The sequence below is a fragment of the Astyanax mexicanus genome, chromosome 20 (genome assembly GCF_023375975.1).
Source record: "Astyanax mexicanus isolate ESR-SI-001 chromosome 20, AstMex3_surface, whole genome shotgun sequence".
Classification (NCBI taxonomy): domain Eukaryota; kingdom Metazoa; phylum Chordata; class Actinopteri; order Characiformes; family Acestrorhamphidae; genus Astyanax; species Astyanax mexicanus.
In genome coordinates, this window is record NC_064427.1 from 38,208,293 (window position 1) to 38,225,306 (window position 17,014).

General features: G+C 36.6%; 1 protein-coding gene across 1 annotated transcript; it reads left to right on the forward strand.

The window, feature by feature from the left end:
* Window positions 1-5,645: 5,645 nt before the first annotated feature.
* On the forward strand, window positions 5,646-14,736 carry cfap298 (cilia and flagella associated protein 298). The gene is made up of 8 exons (XM_007247239.4): window positions 5,646-5,929; window positions 8,595-8,751; window positions 11,090-11,257; window positions 11,342-11,409; window positions 11,508-11,666; window positions 12,416-12,547; window positions 12,748-12,843; window positions 14,094-14,736. The coding sequence occupies exons 2-8, from the start codon at window positions 8,613-8,615 to the stop codon at window positions 14,202-14,204; spliced, it is 873 nt and encodes a 290-aa protein (XP_007247301.2). The 5' UTR covers window positions 5,646-5,929; window positions 8,595-8,612; the 3' UTR covers window positions 14,205-14,736.
* Window positions 14,737-17,014: the final 2,278 nt, after the last annotated feature.

The window sequence follows — 17,014 nt, forward strand, 5'->3', positions numbered from 1 at the left end:
ATTCTCTGTATTCTGTTGTCTATCTCTAGGCCAATGTGCTACGTATATTTATATATATATATATATATAAGTTGTGTATATAGACATATATATCAAAAAATATATATATATGTATATTATATATCCTTCATAGTGATCCTTCATATTGTATATGTTCTCCCAGTATGAAAAATGTATATGATAAATGTTTATGTATTTATAAACATATACATGCCGATACATACTAGTAATGCACTGAAAATCTCTTTCAGAAATCTATTTATTCTTCAAATGCATTTTGAAGACAAGAGTTTTGAGTTGTTTTCAGGTTTACAGTGAGAGAGCATATCTGCATATCTGTTTATCTGTTTGTTTTTGTGGCATGAGGGCTTTGTCTGTCCCCCCCCGTTCACACACACACACATACACAAACACACACCCCACACCCAATGAGCAGTGTATTCTTGTGCTTCAGTTTCTTCTGATCCAAAGCTTTCAGCAGTGCTACTGTGCAGTTATGAATGTGTTTGTTTTAGCCTGTTCTGGTGGGAAGCTTATTTGTCAGTGAGTTGGTAATTTTTTTAATTTGATTTCAGATTTTCTTGATCAATACAGGTGCTGGTCAACGAATTAGAATAATTTGAAATAGTGCAATCATGAAATTCTTTGAATGCATTTTTTGTGCAGAAAGCAAATCAGGTGTTCACCGCACCTGTCCTACTCGTTAGACTAATCACAGAACTCGTTACCTGGAAAAAAATTTGCTCAGCTGAGCTTTCCAAAAGGCCCATTTAGGCCATTTAACTGTGACACTGTTGTTTTATTGAATTAGAATAATGGAGAAACCGTTTCATTGAATTAGAATAAATGCTTGAATTTTTGTTTTCTGTGAAGAGTGTTCACTGTGCAGTATAAAGTCAGGGTTGAGTAGAATTTCTAAGTTGTAAAATCAATCATGGGTAAGCAGCGCGACCTCTCAACCGGAATAGTGGCTCAAATTCAAGCCCTTCGCCAACAAGGCTTGACCCAAACTAAAATTGCTGAGCAGCTCGGCATCAGCCAGTCTTCCGTCTGCAAAGCTCTCAAGAAAAACTGCAGCAAGCGCACCAACTGTTCCGGTGTCCGAAAAACTTCTGCTCGCGACAACAAGCAGCTGAGAAAGATCGCAGTCAGCAACCGGTTCAAGTCCACTTCCGAGCTCACCGACTTGTGGAACAAGCAGACCGGCGCTGACGTCTCCAGATCAACCACTTACCGTCGTCTGCGCGAACTCGGCTTCAAATCTCGCGTTCCAGCAGTAAAACCGATGCTGAACAAGAAACAAATGGAGAAACGGCTGAAGTGGGCCAAAGAACACGGCAAGTGGACTGCTGAAGACTGGCAGAAAGTGGTCTTCAGTGACGAATCACGCTTCTGCATCTCCTTCGGTGACCAAGGTCCTCGTGTCTGGCGTCGTGGTGGCGAAACCTACAACCACGAGTGCGTGAAAAGATCCGTCAAGTTTCCCCAGAGCGTTATGGTCTGGGGATGCATGTCCGCTCGAGGTGTAGGGAAACTCTGCTTCCTCAAGAAGACTGTCAATGCTGCCGTATATCAAGATGTTCTGGAAACGTTCCTGATTCCGACTGTTGAGGAACAGTTCGGCGAAGAAGACTTCATATTTCAACAGGATCTTGCACCGGCTCATGCGGCAAAGTCGACCAAAGATTGGTTCACTAAAAAACAGCTTGAAGTTTTGGCATGGCCAGCCAACTCGCCTGACCTCAATGTCATTGAAAACCTTTGGGCCATCGTCAAGCGGAAAATTCGCGACAGAAAGCCTACTACGCTGGACCAACTGAAGCAGAACATCGCCACTGCCTGGGAAGCTGTGAGTGCGGAAACTTGCGACAAGCTCGTCAAATCGATGCCGCGGAGACTTCAGGCAGTCATACAAGCCAAGGGGGCAGCCACAAAATACTGAGAAAGTGATGATTGTAATTATAATAAAAATTATTCTAATTCAATGAAACGGTTTCTCCATTATTCTAATTCAATAAAACAACAGTGTCACAGTTAAATGGCCTAAATGGGCCTTTTGGAAAGCTCAGCTGAGCAAATTTTTTTACAGGTAACGAGTTCTGTGATTAGTCTAACGAGTAGGACAGGTGCGGTGAACACCTGATTTGCTTTCTGCACAAAAAATGCATTCAAAGAATTTCATGATTGCACTATTTCAAATTATTCTAATTCGTTGACCAGCACCTGTATTTATTCTTCTGTGAGGAATTACTGTGGTGTGTCTTGGCAGGTGCTGTCTGTCTACGTGTCTACGTGTGTGTGTGTGTGTGTGTGTGTATGTATGTGTGTATGTGCTGATGTTGTTTGGGCTACTCTTGTTTCTCTTTGATTTGTAGAAGCTGACCTAGAGGTTGGGTTGGCTTTTCATTCTTCTGGTTCAGACTGAAGCAAACAGCCTTTTGAACCCATGCAGAATGCCTTTAAGCATGTCCAATCACGCACAGTGGCAAAACGTCTATTTATTTTAGTGGCATCTTCTTGAACTAGTTAGCATTTAACGCTATCTAACACAGACTAATGAGTACACAGACTGATGATGCACACAGTATTGCTGATGACCTCTACTGTACATTTATCAATTTGGGAGGAACAAACGTATCCTATCTATATCTATAGTGCCAGCTTTCTGACTACTGTGCGTTCCACACTGTATCGCTCTGTTTTAATCTGGTGAATTTGCTCTGAGGCATTGGTATATATATCTTAATCTTTTTTTTCCGGTATGTGGTGACGATGTACATGTTCATGGTCTGTGTTCTGTTTTCTTTTCCCAACTCGTGAAGCTTTATTCATTCTTTCTTTGTTCAGGTGCATCCTACACTTATTGATACTGCTGTGATTGCAGTATTTTATTTTACAGTACTTTGTAATTTTACGGTAATCATTTACTAGTTACAAGGCTTTACACAAGCATGCCTTTCATTCTTGCTTCATTCATTCTGATCTCTGCAGAGTAAAAAAAAATAAAAATCAAATGAACATCATCTCAGACTTTCTCAGATGAGCCAAGACTTTTTTGTTTAGTAATCTGATGTTTGCTTTTTATTTTATTTTATTTAGACTGGGTTTGGCTAATGTTGCTAACAAACATAGCTAGCTAATGTTGCTAACTGGACCTAGACTGTCACCCATCATCTCATTGTTTTTGTAAATAATTTTATTTTTGGTGATAAATATCTTTGTGCTTTCAAAGGGTTAAGAGAGGCATTTTTGGTTATATATTTACTGAGATAAAATTGTAACAATGACAGTCTATTTTATTTTTTGTTTTAGCAACGTTAGCACTATGTTTATAGCAACTTACAAGCTAATTCCTGTTACAGAGTTGGGCCAATGTAGTGTTGGGACTCTTGCCCAAAGACTCTTATTGGTTTAGTGCAGAAAAGTGACTCAGTGAGATCAGGAATTGAACCCCAGTCTCCCACATGATGTGGTAGCTCGCTGGCAAGGAGTGGACTGCGCCACACACCAACCACATTAGCATTAGCGTTTTCATTCTAAACTAAAGAAGTGAATGTAAGCTATCAAAAATGTCTTGGTTCATGTATTGCACTTGCGATCACTGTCACAGATAGGGATTAAGCCTTGTCTTTGAATATATTTCCTTTTAATTAAGATATTCTTCGTTTAAAATGCTGTGTAGTCCAAGACTAGGCTTAATCACTGTCTGGGAAACTGACCCTAAGAGTCTGAAATGAGTCATATTTTTCTTCAAACTATTTCATAATATTTAAATTTCTGTGTACAAATACGCAAATACGAGAGTCCGGACACTCATGTTCTTTTGTTTCTTGTACAGAGAGTTTAATTTAGACTCTACAGTTGTGTTTTAACCTGTGTGTGACTATTAAAATGTAGGTATTTCATGTCACACAGCTTCACATATGCGCCACTTTGAGCAGCCGCTGTCACACAGTCTTTACAACATTTTTAAAAAAGAGAGAGAAGGGAGAACCAGGAAGTGGAAGATGTTCTTAAAGAGATGCAGGATGGGTTTACATGTAGCTACAGAGTCTCAGATGCAGACACAGGCCAGTATAGGTGTGGAATTGTGTAGAATAGAATTTAATTCCAAGATGCAGCATGAAATAATCAGCATACTCAGCAACTTGTTAACATTCATTCCAAGGTATCAGGGTCTATGAATGCCAGCCAGCGATTTTATGTGTTTTATGCATTGGGGGGGCGGGGTTAATGACTATTACTAAAGCTGTTCAGTCCTAAACATGATGATAAATGTAAATTCATTATTGTCCCCCTCTTTCTGCCATTGGAGATAATTGTAACCACTGGAAAATATATAAGCATTACATGTACTGTTAAAGGTGTATTCCGCTAACAATGGCAACATTCAGTCTACGTTACTAGCCAGTGCTTAATTCATGCAAAGGTTTTATAGGAAACTAATAAATGAATCCTTTTTGTGAGATTGACGTTCCTTTGTAGCTTTAGCTCAGTAGTAAAGAGAACCATGTGGTGTTTACCGTAATCTATGTATACAAACAAACCACGACTGCAATTCAGTACTTAGTATTCAATCTGTGATTTAAGTGCATATCGAAATGCACAGATGTATGGAGTAATCGGTGTTGTACGTATGCAATAATAAATGTAAATGGACATGTATTGTGGGTCTGTCTGGTTTTTTTTTGTTAGTTTCTCTCGTTATTATTATGTAACCATAAATAAGATTTAGCAGACTCTGATGGATGGATGATCACAAGCCATCAGACTAAGCTGAACTGCTTGAATTTTTGCACCAGGAGTAAAGCAGCATAAAGTTATCCAAAAGCAGTGTGTAAGACTGGTGGAGAGAGGAGAACATGATGCCAAGATGCATGAAAAAACTGTTAAAAAAACAGGGTTATTCCAGCAAGTATTGATTTCTGAACTAAACTTTATGAATATGAACTTGTTTTCTTTACATTATTTGAGGTCTGAAAGCTCTGCATCTTTTTTTTTTATTTCATCAATTTTTCATTTTCTGCAAATAAATTCTGTAAATGAGAATATTTTTATTTGGAATTTGGGAGAAATGTTGTTTGTAGTTAATAGAATAAAAACAGCAATGTTAATTTTACTCAAACATAAACCTATAAATAGCAAAATCAGAGAAACTGATTCAGAAACTATAGTGGTATTTTTTCCATATAGATATATATCTATAAACAAGGATGATAATTTAACAGTGAATATCTCCTAACCAGTAACAGTTACATATAGGTCATAAAACACTTAGAATAAATCTTATATTTACCCCTTCATTTAAAACCCCACCCAAATTACATTCCCATATATTCCAAACAATAAAGTAATAAACAGACAAACAAACAAATAAATACATAAAAATGTTGGATGCTCTTTCTGCCAAGGTCTGCCTCATATTGTCAATTTTTTGTGAATATTATGGTAACTCATAATAGAGCCAAACTTCCTTTCTCTCAAAAAAAAACAGGCATTAATTCATACTAGAGACCAAATTGATGAAAAGAAAACGTAAAATGATAGTAACTGAACAGTAGAGGTGGATTTTACAGTGTGTTGAGTTTGTGGGGGCTCGTATATTCTACACAGTACGGCGGGCGGGCGGTGTGACGCTGCTGCTGGGCGGATGTTGTGAGTGAGCTCTGCTGTGCTGGGTACAGTAGTAGTAGCTGCGGTAGTATCTGTAGTGGATCAGATCTCTGTATTGGAGACTACACAAGAAGAGTTGGAGCGGATTTAGCTTTAACTGGAGAATCAGCTTTTAAATTAAACACCAAAATACATCAAATATTTACTCCCTCTGTTCTCAGTAAACTCCAGCAGCGCCTCAATAACGTTACTAAGCTTCAGTGCGCGGCGGAGGGCTGAAAGCTGAAGGGCTGGAGAAGTTTCTAGCAGCGGAGGGGTAAGTTTTGCAGGCAGTTACCATAGCAACCGGGCAAACTTTAGCCAGTAGTTGACCAAGACATTAGCCTAGCCTAGCTTAGCTTAGCTTTAGGCAGTAATAGTTGGCGCTGCTGTGCTGCGGTCGTAGGCACGAGGCCACAGGCCGACCACGAACCTCAAGTGTATTATTGCGAGTGTACCACAGTTCCTTTATTGTTGTTTATTGCAATATTTTAGTTAATAAGGACGAGAAAATACGATTTGTTTGGTTATAAACACTCTACGAGTTAAAATAGTTCCTTGGCTGTTCTGTTTGTAGCTGCACTTTTTGGCTGGTAGGCGCTGCAGCGTTGCTAGGTTACCTGTATGTGGCGGAGTAATACATTACCAGCTGATTACCAACTGAACTCATAGAACGCCTCTCAGCCAATCACATTGCAGGGTTGGAAAAAGAAACTGTGGTATATGGTATTAAGATGCACAATGAATTTTCTTAGCTCGTTTAGTAAGTTATAAAGTATTCAGTAATAGTGTTTGGGGGGAGTTTCTCAGACAGGGTTTAAGTCTAGTCTTAGGCTACGTTCACATTTCAAGCCACATTGCTCGAATCCGATTTTTTATCTTTTGAGAGTTTACATTAACAAAAAGCAAAAAAATCGCATGAATTATAAATGGACCATTCACATTCATGTCGAATGTCTATGGATCTGGTACTTCCCTGATCTGATTTAGGACCACATATGAAAGTGACTCAAATCTGACTGGGAAAAAAACGGATTTGGCATGTTCACACAGCCATTAAAAAATCAGATCTGGGGTGGGTTTCCCGAAAGCTTCGTAACGCTAAGAACTTCGTTAACTCGTACTTAAGATTGATCGTTAATTAAAGAGTGTTTCCCAAACCCGTGCGTAACTAAAGTACTACGTAAACTCGATCGCAGATTAACGAGTGCTCTCACCCACTCGTTATTTCTAACGAGCTTCTTTAGGGGATCTCGACTTGCAGTTCAGCACCTTAAACACCAGGGACCGCCAATTTTGAGGAAGAAAAATGATAATTTCCGTGTTTGAAGCAATTGTATTACATTACTATTAATCATAATCAATTATATTACTATATAATTATTAATATTATTATATTATATTACTATTAATTATAATCAATTATATTACTATATAATTATTATATTATATAATTATTATATTATATTATATTATATTATTTTATATTATTTTATTTCCCGTGTCTGCGGGTGGTCCGGTTTCCTCCCACAGTCCAAAGAAATTAGTTCAGGCTAATTAGATGTCGGATAAAAATTGCCCCTTAGGTGTGAGTGAATGTGTCTGTGTGTCTGTCTGTGTCTGTCTGCCCTGTGATGGATTGGCATCCTGTCCAGGGTGTATACTGCCTTCAGCCCGATGCCAGCTGGTATAGACTCCAGCCACCAAGCATCGACCCCCCCCCCCCCCCCGCCCCTTAACGGATAAAGCGGTTGACGAGTGAGTAAATGAGTGAATAAGTTATATTATATTATATTATAATGCCAACTGTGACTTGTAGTCTAACTGGGCAATCAAACCCACGAGTAAATTATTTAAATCCAGATTAGCGATGATAGAAGTCTTGACATTAATGCTGCAAGAAATGCAATCAGTCAATTCCTGCAGATGATGCTCACGGTCTAAGCAAAGCTGCAAAGTCACCAAGTTCATCTGGGCAAACTCTGGGGTGTGTCAGCTCGCAAATATCAGTCAAAAGTTGGACACGTCTCATTCCATGTTTTTTTTTTTACATTGTCGATTAATATTAAAACCATGAAAACTAATTGACGCAAATGGAATTAGTAGACAAAAAGGTGCATGGCTTTGACAATCCCCTGACATAAACCCAACTGAGATGGTGATTTAGGATGAGCTTCACAGTATAAAGTACAAAACATATTTCTGTTGGTTTAAAATGTGATATATATATATATACACACACACACACACACAGGAACATATGTATTATTATATTATTTTTATAATAATAAAAATTAGAATAATAATAAATTAATATTACTATCAATATTACTGTTAATAATATTAGTATAATATCTATTAATATAATATATATTAACAATAATAGTTTTAAAAATGAAAAAATAAGTTTAATGTTTTAAAATAGATTGGATTTTCGAGTATTTATTTAGTCATATGTATCTTTAGGAGTATAATGTTGTTAATTACAACACATTTCTACGTTTTTAGGGTGTAATAGTGAATAAATACTGCATATTGCAGTGTTGAATCGATATTTGTGGATCGATTGAGCACGCTGTTTCGGGGGAGGAGTCAACAAAGATGTTCTTTAACCTCGTTCGTTAATTTTCACGTTGCGAAGCTCTTTGGGAAACACTCGCAGAACTGGCTCGTTCTTTACTCACGTCATTCGTTAGTTCGTTCGTTATTCGCTAAGATTGATCGTTTTCGGGAAACCCACCCCTGAGCCACATTGAGCAAAAAATCGTATTTGGGTAATTTTAGTCTAGATGTGAACACAGCCTTTCACTACACAGTATTTTAAAATGAGATTTTTTTTTCATTAAAAGAAAAAGTCTAGTCTATGAAAAGTTTCCCTATTTTAAACTAACCAACCTAACCTGCAGAAGTCCTGTGATTTTATCTTTATCTTCACACTTTAGTGAATCGTGTGAGCAGCCATGGTTCAGCTCCATGTTAAGCGAGGAGAGGAGAGCCAGTTTCTCTTCAACACCACCGCAGATATTCCCATAGAGACCCTGATCCAGCAGATCACTGATATCTACAACAGCAGACTGAAGGTGGACAGGATCTGCTCTGGTGAGTTAAAATAAAAAATAATAATAAACTGCCTGGAAAAAATAAATAACAACTTAATACTGTCAGAAATAAGAACATTTTGTATTAGTATAAAAACTGTAATATAATTGTGTAATTGTTTTGCTCTTATGTATAGTCAAGTATAGTCAAGATATTCCAAACAACTGATGCCATTATGTCAGTATAGTGTACAAAAAATACACAAATATATGCAACAGTAGCGTGAAAAAAATGGGATGGGCAAACCTAAAGTTAAATAGCATTTTTTAAAATTAGAAATGGAAAAAAGATGGCTAGTTTTTGGTGAGAGCATAGAGTAAGTGTTTGGTTTCCATGTTTGGAAACCTACTCTGCCCAGCAACTATTATAACTATCAGCTTTGTTGTGGGCAAATATATATATTTTTTCCCAGTGTGAGAATTCTGGCCAATATCCAATAATGTTGGAAACATTTCAACCTACTAAATGCAAAGAACAAAATGAAAGGGTTCTCCAGAGAAACCAGTTTGGTAACACTTTCTTTGAATGTCATCTCTATAAGACTCTATAAACATACTCATAACACATTATAATGCATTCATTAGGCATTATAAACATGGCTATACATATGTATAAAAATTTATAATTAATTATAGCCAGTTTATTATGCATCATGAACTGTGATTATAATGCATTAATAGCTGTGTTTATAACATGTTATACATCAATACCAAGAAACTCGGTCCTTTCTTGCAGAATTTATCATTAATAAAAAAGCTTCCAACTTTTAAACACACCCTAAATAATCCTGTAAATATATTTTAACCACTTATAAATTATTCTTGTCTTGAATATAATATTAGTTATTCAATTATAATGTATTATAACAGCTCTTTGTGCGCTCTAAGTAAAGTACCAGACTTTCATTGTAGGACTAGATTATTAATGATAGAGATATACTATTTTAACACATATATTATAAGCACAGCTTATAATGTATTATGATCACAGGTCATAATGCTTAACAAACATGGCTATAATGGGTTATGCATTTTTATAAACATTTATAGACATGTTTATAATGCCTTATGAATGCATTATAATATGTTATGACATTCATAGAAAGTGTTACCACGAGTTTTTGCATTTTTTGGTCAGTGTTGCTTAACCCTTTTCCAGCATACAATAAATGCATAAGTTTAAATCAGTTTAAAATATCGTCCAAATCTAGGCTTTAAACCAGTGTCGATGTTACAAAAAAATCAACCATTACCAATATAATTCCAGTATCATGGAGAATCACTGGGTGATAAGAAGTGTAGTTGGCTCCAGAGAAAGCAGCTGCAATGAGAGCTGCCCAGCATGACAACATATAAACATGATAAAGAGGGAGGTGCTTCCGTGATTGTGGTTGTGGAATTGTGGCTGGCAAAAAAAAAGTATGTGTCTTGTAGGTTTTTGTGTTTTACAAGCCACTGTAGCAGGAGAAAGCAAAATTACACTTCCAACACTGAATGCATCAGAATGCATACTTCTTTTAACTTACAATATCAGACTTTAAGACTTCTTAAGTGCTGCAAAATGTTAAACCAACAATAATTGATCATAGCCCATATTTGCATTTTGCAAATAGATAGATAGATAGATAGATAGATAGATAGATAGATAGATAGATAGATAGATAGATCATCCAGCAGCAGGTATAATACACAAAGCTACAAATTGAATACACAAAGTTACATATAAAATATAAAGATAAAGATACATATAAATACAATCAAATAAAAAATAGAATGTACAATGTAAAAATACAGTCTTTAGTGTGTGTGTAATGTAGAATGGAGGTAGTGCAGTTCAACAATAGACAGTGAACACCAGTTGATAAAGTGCATAAAGTGAGGATAACTGATGTCAGCGATACAGAAAGTGCAAATACACAGTTATATAATCATTTAAATTCAGCAGTGCAAAATATACTTAAACAGTAGATGAACGAACTAATGAATGAACTACTAGTGCGAAATAGGGTAGAACTGTAAAAATACTGTTATAGGCATCAGCAAGACTGAGAGTGTGTCCATAGCTGAGGGTGTGGCCATGGTGTGGCCAGAGTTACCAGAGTGAAAAAGTGTCACAGAGTCTTTAGTTTGCTGTGCTGAGATGAGTTGTAAAGTCTTATGGCCTGAGGGACAAAAGACTTTCGGAGTCTGTCTGTGGAGCAGGACTGCGACAGCTGAATGAGCTCCTCTGCCTGGTGATGGTGCTGTGCAGAGGGTGGTGAACATTGTTGAACATTGCTGAGGGCTCTATTAATTAATAATATTAAATATTAATGCTTATTCCACTTGTGCTTCCACAGAAATCCCAGAACTTGCAGATCATGGCATCACACTTCCCCCCAACATGCAGGGCTTAACAGATGATCAGATCATAGATCTGAAACTGAAGGACGAGTGGGAAGAAAGGTGCACCCCCAGCGGTGGAGCAGAGTTCAATAAGGACGAAATTGGACGGAGGAATGGACATGGTGAGCACTTTAGGCAACATGTAGTAACTGATCTTTGCCTTTATTTATTGCTGTCACATTAACACACACTCCTCTCTTAATCAGCTCCCAATGAAAGAATGAAGACTGTTTTGAGGAAAACTCTGGAAGAGGCCAAAGCTCTGATATCTAAAGTAGGTACCCCAGTCTGTGAGAATGTAGCCTGGACTTTTCAGATGGACATGGGGCCTCATAACCTATATTACTTTCTTTCTGTCTGTTTCTGTTCCAGAAACAAGTGCAGGCAAATGTGTGTGTTACCATGGACCTGGTGAAAGAGGCCCTGGACCAGTTGAGAGGAGCAGTCATGATAGTTTACCCAATGGGGCTCCCACCACATGATCCCATCAGGATGGAGTTGGAAAATAAGGAGGACCTTTCTGGAACACAGGTTTCTATTTGGCAACTATTTGAGCAAAGAGATTAATCCAACAGAGTTCTTTTTTAAGATTCAAGATCTAAACGTACTCTATTAACTTCACACAGTCTTTTATTCACTGCACTACTCCATCGAGTGTATTATGTTCTAAATTAAGATGTAATCTAAATTATTCACAGGGATGTGAAATGCTCTGTCGCAAGGTTGTGGTATTTTTGTGTGTATTCATAATGAATAGGTATATGTTATCTTTTGTAAGTAAAACAAAACATTTTTTTAATGTACATTTCATCTAAAAAAACAATTCTTATAAATTCTTTATATATATATATATATATATTTTTTTTTGTGCAAAGCAACCCAATTAATGCCACTGTAAACTAATGAGAGACATCTATGATTTGGAGTCCATTTCACATTACACCTCTCTAAATGGTTGTGTTCACATTACAGTAATTAAATTATCCATTTAGTTCGATCTGTGGAATTTCTCTTCAAACATATCTTTCACATTTTTCTTAACACAGTAACTGCTAACAAAAGCAATTTCCGAAACAAATGTGTTGTTGATCTTTCCCAAATGAAAACAGTTATAGGATTTTGGCCAAAATGTACTGAAGCAAAATAGTTTAGCCGAGAATTAGGCCTAGTTGTCATGACCTGGAGACTATATAACTACATCTCTTAGAAAGAAGGTAGAGAAATGTGGATTGCGTTTAATGTGGAACGTTTAATTAAAGCTCTCTGTGCATTCTCTGTAGGCCTCTCTGCAAGTGCTCTCAGAGGAAGAGGCTCAGCTGTGGTGGGCATCTAAAGAAATGCAACGTGGCAAAAAACTGCAAGATTACACTGGAAAAAATGAGAAAACTAAGATTGTAGTGAAGCTTCAAAAAGTGAGTGTCATCCCAGTTTCAGATCTGATTATCTTTTGTTGGCTGACCACTCTTCTGATGTTTTTAGTCAATTTCCTCATAATACAGATTATTACACATTTCTTCTATGATTTTACTATTGTGTGCATTAAGGAAGCTTAAAGCAGTGACCCAAAGGCTTTCATTTTAACCTCAGCTGTTTTATCTTTGTTATATTTCAGAGGGGTGAGGGGGCACCATCACGAGAGCCTCTGGTCAGTCAGGAAGATCAGAAACAGATGATGTTGAACTACCACCGGAGGCAGGAGGAACTCAAGGTGAGGCATTTGGTGAAGATGTTCTTTTTATATTGATGTTACTCATCCATTAAAAAATGCAAGGGGGGGGGGGGGATCAATAAAATACTAAAAATATTTAAAATTAATAAAAAATATTAATATAAAATAAAAACTCATTTAAAACACAATCAAATGCTATCTAATAGTGTGCAGAATAATATCAGTTTCAGTTAGTTTCAGTTTTCAAATAATTGACACAGCAGAGAGAGAGAGAGAAGCGCATTTTGCCTGATTTCTTGATTAAATATCAATAAATATGTGAATTTAATACCATATATTTTACTTCACTTGATAGGACCATATTAATTAAAACGTTTTTTTTTTTGTTTTTTGTTTTTTTATCGCAATGCCATGCGCGCTTTCCTTATGACTGACGCTAAATCCTTATAACTGTTTGATCCAGCTGTTATATTATATTATGTTATATTAAGACCATTTTAACATTTTTCGTTTCTATGTTTTGAAATTCGTTAGATTATATTTTTGTCATCATTTTGGGTTTATTTTCGTTTGTTATTTTTCTAATAATAATAGAAATTGCATAATTTATTTTCTTTTGTACATTTTTAAGGGGCGAACAAAAGTAAGTTAATAGTTACTTTTACTGGTAACTAGTTACTTTTATAGTCGAGTAACTCCGTTAGTAACTCAGTTACTTTTTTGGAGAAGTAACTAGTAACTATAACTAATTACTTTTTCAAAGTAAGGTGCCCAACACTGGTTGACAATGAGCAAGTTTCCCAACGCACAACCAGCAGGCTTATTCTATTTGCGTGAATAACATGAAATGTTTAAAATTAATACAGACAAGCAGAAAAAAAACAAAGACAAGCTATAACCTAGATATAAATAATAATATCTTAATAATAATAGAATAATAATAAATAATAGAATAATATGCCAATTAGGCATATTTGAAGCAGTAGGCTATTTTAATTTTCTTCCCTGACTCTAATTCATAAAAGTTATATACCTGATTTGATCTTTTTCCGTACAATCCCTGCTAAAGTTTTAGGTGAAGGAGACCTAAAGAAGGTCAGTGCATGTTTCTGGAAAAACAATAAAGTGGGCGTGGCATAGCGATGGTTACCATCCATCGCAATGTTTGGTCATAAATGACGATGGAAGATGATATCTTTCATTGGCACAACCCTACTGTGTATATAACTGTGTGTAATATCAAATTTTCGACTTAAATCTTTGGCTTGGATGTATTTGTTCCTCTACAGAAGCTGGATGAAGCAGAGGACGATTCCTATTTACAGTCTGAGTGGTCCGACAGGCAGGCTTTGAAGAGGCAATTTCAGGGACTTTCCAATATCAGATGGGGTCCAAAATAAATGGACAGGATAAACTTTGTTTCAAAGCCGAGAAGATCTGCTGAGACGCCTTATCCTCCCAAATGTGGACAAACAAACCAGATGTCTTCTTATGCTGTGAATCCACAATATTTTAGATCTATTTTTTTGTATTTTGTGGAAGATTGTAAATAGGGTGTGTCATTTAAATGTGAATTCTAAACAGTCATGAATTAGTAATAATTACACAGAAAGACACAGAAGTATTTTTTGTTTCTCCAGTATGTGCTGAAAGAAGGATGCAACACCTTTCCTCTCTTTGTCTGTGGTGCTGGCACTCTTTCCACTGAAACCCAATGCTGTTTACGGGCAGGATGTTACAGCACAAGCTTCAGGGCCTCCAGTTCATCCAAAGAGTGGAATTGTTGAACATTTCAGGTCCTCAAAGCTAATGAAATACAGCATGGATTGTGAGGTGTGGTGTTATAAGAAGAACGTAGTCCTTTTATTCTAATTCAAAACAAAATAAATCTTTAAAAGTGTGAAATAAAGGACTTTTGGTTTTGATTTAGAAGTTTGAATCTCTTTTTTCTGTTCACACTGAAAAAATCGACACTTATTGAAATTAAATGTATTTTATTTAGTATGAAATAACTTATTAAACATGGAATATAAGAAATATATTAACGTCAGGTAAATAAGTGAAAAAGTCTAATATCTACTGACCACACAGTGATCGTAACCTGAGAATTCCTTTAAATTTATAAAACATTTGGCTGCATGACATATATTTACACACAGTTGTATAAAATTGTTTGGGTGACCCAGGCAAAATAAATAATTAATTTTTAAAGTGAAAATAGTGAAATACAATCTCTGTAGCGTACTGTTTAAAATAATTATTTCGTAAATATTAATTCCATTGCATAACATAACAGCGGTGCGCCTTTCTGCTCCATATAACTTACCTTTACCTTCCTCCAGAGACAAGAACATGTGTCTGGGGTTGTTTTTAGCATTTTGAGGAGGGGAAACAAACAGAATATGTTTATCCAGAGATGTGGCTCAGTTATGAAGTTCTAGTTAAGCAGATGGGGCACTTTTGAGGCCCTTAGGTTACCTCTTTACTAAATTGTAATAAAAAGAGGTGTGGACGTTTGGCAGGATGTTTTAAATGTAACTCCTTAACTGCAGACAGCTCCTCTTCTCTGGAGGGCAGTGGGTAAAGGTATACTGTGGCTGGCCAAAGTATTCATAGCCCTTGAACTCTTTCACCCTGAACACACCATCTACTGTGAAACATGGTGGTGGCAGCATCATGCTGTGGGGATGCTTTTCTTCAGCAGGGACAGAAAAGCAGGTCAGAGTTGATAAGACGATGGATGGAGCTAAATACAGGGCAATTCTGAAAGAAAACCTGTTTGAGGCTGTAAAAAGACTTGAGACTGGGAAGGAGATTCACCTTCCAGCAAGACAATGACCCTAAACATACAGCCAGAACTACAGTGGAATGATTTAGATCAAATAATATTAATGTGTTAGAATGATCCAGTTAAAGACTTGACCTAAATCTCACTGAGCTTCTGTGGCAAGACATAAAAAAATGCTGTTCACAGACGCTCTCCATCCAGCTCATCCAACCTGGCTGAACTTGAGTTATTTTGTAAAGAAGAATGGACAAAACTCTCAGTCTCTAGGTGTGCAAAGCTGGTAGAGATATACCCCAAAAGACGTGCAGCTGTAAGTGCAGTGGGGGGGGGGGGGGGTTGGGGGTTACTCGTCACACTTTTTATATATTTTTTATTTCAAATTTCGAAAAACATGTATTATTTTCATGTGCTACTTTGTATTTGTCTATCACTTAAAATCTCAATAAAATACATGCAGGTTTGTGGTTGTAAGGTGATAAAATGTGAAGAAGATCAAGGGGTATGAATACTTTTGCACAACAACTTCATACCAAATCCAACATTCCAACAACAGTCTCTACTTCAGTCCCAGGTTAACATTGCCAACCTGAGACATACAATGTTGGATATATTAAGGTTAGATCTTGTCTAGAACACTGGTAAATTGTTGTTAAACTAATTGTGGTAACTCTAAATTCTTTAACTGCTCCAACATCGGACCTCAAGGCAAATCATACCTGTCAAGTCTCCCGTTTTGTCCGGGAAACTACCGTATTTTAATCCTCTTTCCCGCCGTCCTCCCGTATTAGTATTTTCCCGTAAATTTCCCTTATTATATTAAGATTAAAAAATATATATTATTGAGGAGATAGAGCACTGACCCCGCTGTGTCTCTTAACCAATCATGGAGCCGGTTCAAGGAGAAAGTCCCGCCTTTCAGGAGAAACAGCCAATCAGCTTGCAATAGAGGGTCAGTGTGGGGAAGCCCCCCGTCGCGGTGAGTTCAGGCAGCTCGTCGGAGCTGCTGATGTTAAAACATATCTGGATATTCAGCGATTTTTTTTAAAGAAAGGTAACGGTTGGCTAATCATGTAAACTGTGATGAGATTTTTCTGATAGCTGTTTAAAAATACTCGTCTCCGAAATAAAACACACAGATTAAACCTTTTAAAATAAAAAAATACAGCTTGTGACTCAGTTTAACTAGAAAATGTGGAGAGGACCGAAATGAACTGAACTGATCAGGGGTTGAGTGATCAAAAGAAAGAAGTATTAATTAAAAATGATTAATTGTGTAGGCCCCTTAAGACTAATTTTTACTGATGGAATATATCTGGTCCATGTCCTTTTAGTAAAAGCTCATGATACTATTTTTAGGTCACCAACAGTCATTTTGCTGAATTTGTGCACCCTTTGTTTAATTTTAAATCTATTAAGTAAATA